General features: G+C 51.8%; 1 protein-coding gene across 1 annotated transcript; it reads right to left on the bottom strand.

Moving 5' to 3' along the window:
* Window positions 1-244: 244 nt before the first annotated feature.
* On the bottom strand, window positions 245-6532 carry SOWAHC (sosondowah ankyrin repeat domain family member C). The gene has a single exon (XM_073550669.1). The coding sequence runs from the start codon at window positions 6315-6317 to the stop codon at window positions 4827-4829; it is 1491 nt and encodes a 496-aa protein (XP_073406770.1). The 5' UTR covers window positions 6318-6532; the 3' UTR covers window positions 245-4826.
* Window positions 6533-6733: the final 201 nt, after the last annotated feature.

The following is a 6733-nucleotide window of genomic DNA, read 5'->3' as shown; positions in this document are numbered from 1 at the left end:
ATTAACCTCTTCATCCCCGGGCAGGACCAAACCACCTCATCCTGCACTACCTCCCCAGCATCTTCGGCAGTGGAGAGGTTAACAGGATCACTTCGTGCGCTGGTATTCAAGTATATAAAACACACTGAACACAAAGCGCTCATTCATCGGCTGCACTCCTGCTAGGAATAAAATGTGGGAAAGATTTTGCTCACACACAGAATGAACAGGATGGTTTCAAGGCTAAAAAAAACAAGACACAATCTCATTGTTGATCAGAGTGTTTAGTTAAGAGATGGAGGGACGATAGTGCAAATCAGGCATTGATGCTTCTCACCAAAGAAACAATAGGCGATGTGGTCAGACATGACAAAGTAAATCCCCCGGTATACAATAAAGAATGGAAGTCAATCACCAAAGCAGTGATACCATGAAGTGTTCACAAGTGATAACAGGTCCTGACATTTACCCAGTGCCATCTCTTTCCTGAGCTCCATTATATAGTACCATTCTCAGCACTAGGCTGGCTTCTCAACATTGTGGGTTTCTTTAAAGCCTAGATTCACCCTTTAATACAAATGCACCTGTGATAAATAGTCATTTGCCGATACAATTACGTCTACAGCCCCTGTGCAGAACAATGGGTCTCCAAGTAAGCCCTGGGTCATACCACTTCCCACATCTCAGTACGTAATGGAAATGTACACGGCGCACAGGATGGCTGCAGGATCTGGCAACACAGGGACACGTCGGTCCGCATAGGAACTGAAGACACAAAGCGCTAGGATAGCTCTATGCAAGTGTGCTTCAGTTTTTAAATGTGGGGTGTACATAGCTATTAGTGTGAGCTAGGAAGACATTACTTTTCTTAGAGGGGGCAGATAAAAATATACAGTTTAGAGAGGTAAAGTTACAGTGCAATGTGTTTTCCACTTTTAGTCGTCGAAGGCTGAATCCAACAAGGAAGATCATGTCCACATACAGTGCAATGATTAGACATTTTGCTCTAGTAATCTGCATACAGAATCACTGATTTAAAGGGAACCTGTCAGCAGGATTGTGCACAGTAACCTACACACAGTGTCAGGTCGGCGCCGTTCTACTGATTACATTGATACCTTGGTTGATAAACAACCACAAGACAGATTTTAATTTTTATTTTCAGCTTTGAGCTAATGAGATTCTCGTGCTTCGGGGGGGGGGGGGGGGGGGGGGGTCTTCATGTGGTGCTCTGCTTAGATATTCATACTGAAGACTGATGACAGTGATCCCTCAGTAACCTGCCCCCTATTTTACACAATGAATATTAATTAAAAAAAAACCCACCTTCAGCAGGTAGCGCCTGCGTTGCAGCATGATCGCATGTATAATGTGCATATTATTTAATTATTTTATTTGCTGATATAAATAAATTTGGGGAAAAAAAATTCTCTCAAAATGGCACCAGTTGTGCCTGCACAGTAGCATCTATCAGCTATCCGATCTTGATGGAGGCAAATTTTTTTTGATTGCCGAAAGATGCTATTGTGCAGGCGGGGTCAACGCCATTTTGAGAGAATATTTTCTGTATTTATACCAGCAAATAAAATCATTAAATGCCAATCATATATGCAATCATGCTGCAGCGTAGGTGCCACGGCCAGCGCCTGCCTACTGAAGGTGTTTTTTTCAATACATATAATATTCAGTATGTATAAGAGGGGGCAGGTCAATGAGGGATCAGTGACCTGTCAGCAGTCTGCATTATGAATAGCTACGCAGAGCACCACATGAAGACCCCCACAGGCACGGAGCACGGGTATATCATTAACTCAGAACTGAAAATAAAGACTAAACAACAACCACAAGACGGATTTCATCAAACAAGGAATCATTGTAATCAGTACAACGGTGCCGACCTGACACTGTCTGTAGGTTACTGTGCACAATCCTGCTGACAGGTTCCCTTTAAGGATGTACTAAGGAAAAATCAAACTCGCAGCATGCTGAATTCATCACATGCTGTGGTTTTATTTTATGGTTAACCGATAAATGGCATGGGGAATAAATCAACTGCAAAAAAGTTAAAGGGGTATCTCCATTGGATATGCCATAACTATCATAGATGTGACTCTCACCAATGAGTCATATTATATATGTCGATCACTCTTAAGTGTCAGTGGAGAGGATGTCAGCATTGCCATGCAGATGTATGGGAACTCCAGCCACCTGAACAGTGACAGTCACGTGCTCTGGATAGAAGCAAGTCCTTTTGGTGGGGCTCACATCCATTATATATTTACAGCATATCCTGTGTGCCTAGCATGAGTGTACCAGATGGGAATCCCCCTTTTAAAGCACCACACCAACATTTTTTTTTTATTGTACCGCTGGAGTGGTGCCACTAATCTAAATTCCATGAACCTAGTATTATATTTACTAGCCGCCATCTTCTGTTATTGGCACCAATCAGGTTGGTCTTCTGCAGGTTGTGAGCTGCTGCATCACTCCAGTGTTTGTTGGGTGATCCAAAAAATCACAACACAACGTAAGTCTATGAGAGCCAGAACAAGTTCAGACGAGGCTTGCAGACTTACCCCGAGAGCTTGTGACAGCTACCTGACATCTGGTCAGTCTGACGTCAAGGTCACAAGCTGGTGGCACGAGACCGACACTGAAAAGTTCAAGACGGCGGCTGGTAAGTATAATACAAGGGGCAGGGAGCTTACATTAGTGGCACCACTCAAGTCTTGAAATAGAGAGTAATACTGGAGTGGTGCTTAAAGTGGGTTGTCCAAAAGTTCTAGAATTTAAACTAGCTACTAGAAATGCTACCAAAAAATAAACAATGCTCATGTGATATATCCCCTGACCCTCTGGCAAGCCACATAAGTCACGTGCCGGTACAGCACGTCATCTCTCCAGGAGAATAATCAAAGACCCCAAAGAGGGACCTCTAGAGTATCAGCACTGGAGTGTCAGGGTTTGAACACATGAGTAATGCTTATTTTGTCACATTTTGTCATTAGTGAAGTAAAGTAAACTGAAATATTTAAGATTGGTTTATAAGAGCTGCTATGTGGTCAGACCCAACCACAATCATAGTGTAAATGAACCATTTGCAATAGTTACGTAACTAATCATTGAGGTATGTACACAGGATTCATATGATCGGCAGACATGGAACATTTAAATACCGTATGTGGCAACACTGCATGTGAATGCTTGTCAGCAGGTTTTTACTGCTCCATCTGTGAACCTAATGTAAGGGCAGAGACCCGTATTCAAATGATGGGTTCCTTGCTGAGGGTTTAATAGATCCCTAATCTCCTGCAGCTCTGCTAGTCCTCTCCATGATGAGCATCTGCTAAGCAAACCATTATATTCCTAAACTTCGGAAATTGCCACCCGCAACCATGGATTGGTAAATTAGAATGAATGGTGTGTGAGGAGCGCTCGTCACTGAGAAGAGCAGCAGGTATAACAGTATCAAAGCCACAGCAAGGAGATGAGCGACATTGCTGGAATCAGGGTCTCGGTCGGCACTTTATGCTGCTCTCAGATTGGAACCTGGTGGGACACGTCGCTATTGGCGTCTTCCTATCACTGAGATCACCGCAGCCTTCTGTCTTTAGCTCTGACGTCAAGTCACATTACACCAAAATACAACAGCACCATAATGGTGGCTGGAGGATCCTCAGGATAGGAAGGCCAGCAATTCTAAGAAGACACCGATTATACGGAGATTTCACCTTACCAAACTGCAACGTGTGACGTGCCCTCATACCTTTCTTCCCTGTTGGATCCCATGTAGGTGGCAGCTATGACGGCATCACACCTGGGAAGTGTGTCCTATGACTGAGCTTACATATATTTTCTACAAAGTTCTGGAATGTTAGAGATACAAAAAGTGCTATTTCTGTGATCTGTCAGCACCGCGACCTACAAATGGGCACTTGATTTACAAAAATAGAAATGTAGTCATCTCTAAGTCTGACACACGTGGTGTAGGAGCACCTGGAATATTTACATGGCAGGCGGCTGACAGGACCACAAAGTACAATTCTCCATTAACAAATGGCACCTCGCTGTAGCTTAGGGCCAGTAGCAGCTTTGGCTCATTACACAATGTGACATGTTACAAAAATGTGCAACATAATTGTATAGAAAATATTATTCAATAAAAAGACCACCTACAGGCCCCGATATAACAATATGGCCACCAGACCCTGCCTTCATGGCTCCGGGTGTCAGTGTTACCCATAGCAACCAACGGTTATCCTTTTAGACCTGCTTGAAAACCCAAAAGTTGCAATCTGATTGGTTCATGTGAGCAAAAATGACAACCCTAGAGGGGCAAGAGGACATCAACATGGGGGATGGATGGTACTGGGCTGTATGTGGCAGGACATCACATGTACAACCTACGGGCTGGTATCACAGGTGTGCAAATTCATGGGGGGCTTCAGAGCTGGAAACATCCAAAGTAAAGAGTGGTCCTGTGGTCTCTGTCCTGTCCACCAGTCAGCCACGCCTGGCTGCTAACTGTGAGCAGTAGCTTGTATCCACCCGTCAGCCCAGCGATGGGCCAGTAAGTCCGAGCTCCCCGATGTAGGGGCCCCCTGTCAGCCCAGCGATGGGCCAGTAAGTCCGAGCTCCCCGATGTAGGGGCCCCCTGTCAGCCCAGCAAGTCCGAGCTCCCCGATGTAGGGGCCCCCTGTCAGCCCAGCGATGGGCCAGTAAGTCCGAGCTCCCCGATGTAGGGGCCCCCTGTCAGCCCAGCAAGTCCGAGCTCCCCGATGTAGGGGCCCCCTGTCAGCCCAGCGATGGGCCAGTAAGTCCGACTTCCCCGGGGCAGGAGCAACCTGTCAGCCGAACACATTGGACTTGGGCCGGTGCCTCATGGGGCTCTTGAGCAGCCTGTCCTCCTCATCGTCGGGGTCCCTGGGGCACAGGTTGCTGTGGATGATCTGCGTCCTGAACCTGATCTTATTGATGCGAGCCCTTCCCCGGCCTCCCCCGGAGCCCTTCCTGCTGATGTGGCGCCCCCCGCCGTCCTGCTCGTCCTCGGGCAGCTGGGACAGGCGGTGGACGATGAGCTGTGTGGGGAGCACCCTGGAGAGCCTCCAGCGGCCCGAGCCGGCGCTGCCCCCGTCCTCCTCGTCACCAGCCACGGCCGGCGATGCCCCCACCAGCGCCTGCACATCGCGGGCAGTGTCCGGGCTCAGGTACTGCCAGGCTTTCCGCCCGCTGTAGTCTCGGATGTCCAGGTCCGCATCGTACGCGCCGACCAGCAGCTTGATGACGTCCAGGTGGCCGTGCATGGCAGCCAGGTGCAGGGCCGTGTAGCCCCCGGACGCGCGGGCGTTGATGTTGACGGGCACCCTGTGCTGCCGGGCGTGGGCGAGCAGCGCTGCCAGGAGCTCGTGCTGCCCGTGCTTAGCCGCCCAGTGCAGGCAGGAGAAGCCGGTGATGAAGTCCCGGCGGGTGATGAGGCCGGGCTCGGCGAGCAGCAGCTCCTGCAGACTGTCCCAGCGCGCTCGGCAAGAGCTCACCATCCACGCGTGTTCCAGGGGCTCCAGAGCCGCAGAGCCGGGCCCCGCGGCCGCCGCCCCCCCGTCCTCCTCCTCATTCCCGGACACAGACGATGAGCTGTGCAGGGACGAGCTGTCCGAGTCCCGCACCCCGGCCCGGAGCAGCAGCCCACCGCGGCGCATCTGTGGGGACACCGGCTCTCGGGCGCCCCTGCGGCTGCTCCGCGGTGTCCGTCCGCTCACAAGGAAAACGTCGGGCACCTCCGGGGGCGGCTCCGCGTCATCCCCCGGCTCCTGGGTGACGGAGATGCGGGGAGGATCGTGGCTACACGGGGAACCTGTGCTGTCCTGACACTCGGCCTCCGGGGTGCGGGACGGGTCCTCCCCGCTGCTGGCCTCCGGGGTGCGGGACGGGTCCTCCCCGCTGCTGGCCTCCGGGGTGCGGGACGGGTCCTCCCCGCTGCTGGCCTCCGGGGTGCGGGACGGGTCCTCCCCGCTGCTGGCCTCCGGGGTGCGGGACGGGTCCTCCCCGCTGCTGGCCTCCGGGGTGCGGGACGGGTCCTCCCCGCTGCTGGGCTTCCTCAGCTCCTCGGCCGCTCTCCGGTACTTCTTCCGCAGACACACGTACTTCACCTCATCCTCCAGCCGCACGCTCGCCACTTCATTCACGGTGTCTTTGAACAGTTGCCTGGCGGAGCTCCGGGCCTCTCCAGGAGGCGCCACGGTGAGCAGCGGCCGGAAGTGCTCTAGCAGCTGTTGGTTGGCCACACGGCCGCCTCTGTCGCTCAGAAAGCGGATAACCGAGTCCCGGCTTATGTCGTTCATGATTGACCGCTGCTCGGCCAGGTGGCGAGAGACATGTCACAGCGGCTCCTCCCCCGGGGGAGGCTCAGCGGGGGCGGTAATGGCAGGACCGCTATGATGACAACAGCACCGACCTCGCCTGACAACGGCTACTGCTCTACAGTGCGCTGGGCAGCAGGCTGCCTCTCCTCTGGTACCCGGCGCGCAGACTGTACCACCTCGTTCACAGCGTGAGAAAAGGGGAGTGTCGCTGCTGAAGGCCAATCGCCTCTGACTAAACTCATGCAGCCAATCAGGAGCCTCCTCTAAGCTGTACGTAGAGTTGTGTTGTGTTATTCTTGCACACAAAGCTGCGCCCTATGGTGGCGGTCGGCGGACAAAGCCCCAGGATGTATGTGTAGCCGTATAGATCCAGCACCTGCCAGCCCCATCCCCTG

Source organism: Dendrobates tinctorius, unplaced genomic scaffold (assembly GCF_039654945.1).
Source record: "Dendrobates tinctorius isolate UK_male_01 unplaced genomic scaffold, ASM3965494v1 ptg000166l, whole genome shotgun sequence".
Taxonomy (NCBI): domain Eukaryota; kingdom Metazoa; phylum Chordata; class Amphibia; order Anura; family Dendrobatidae; genus Dendrobates; species Dendrobates tinctorius.
Note: the sequence above shows the minus strand (reverse complement) of the source record. Positions and strands in the feature narration are given on the sequence as shown.

Coding starts and splice junctions, on each gene's coding strand:
- SOWAHC (XM_073550669.1), bottom strand. CDS start 6,317: ATGAACGACATAAGCCGGGACTCGGTTATCCGCTTTCTGAGCGACAGA.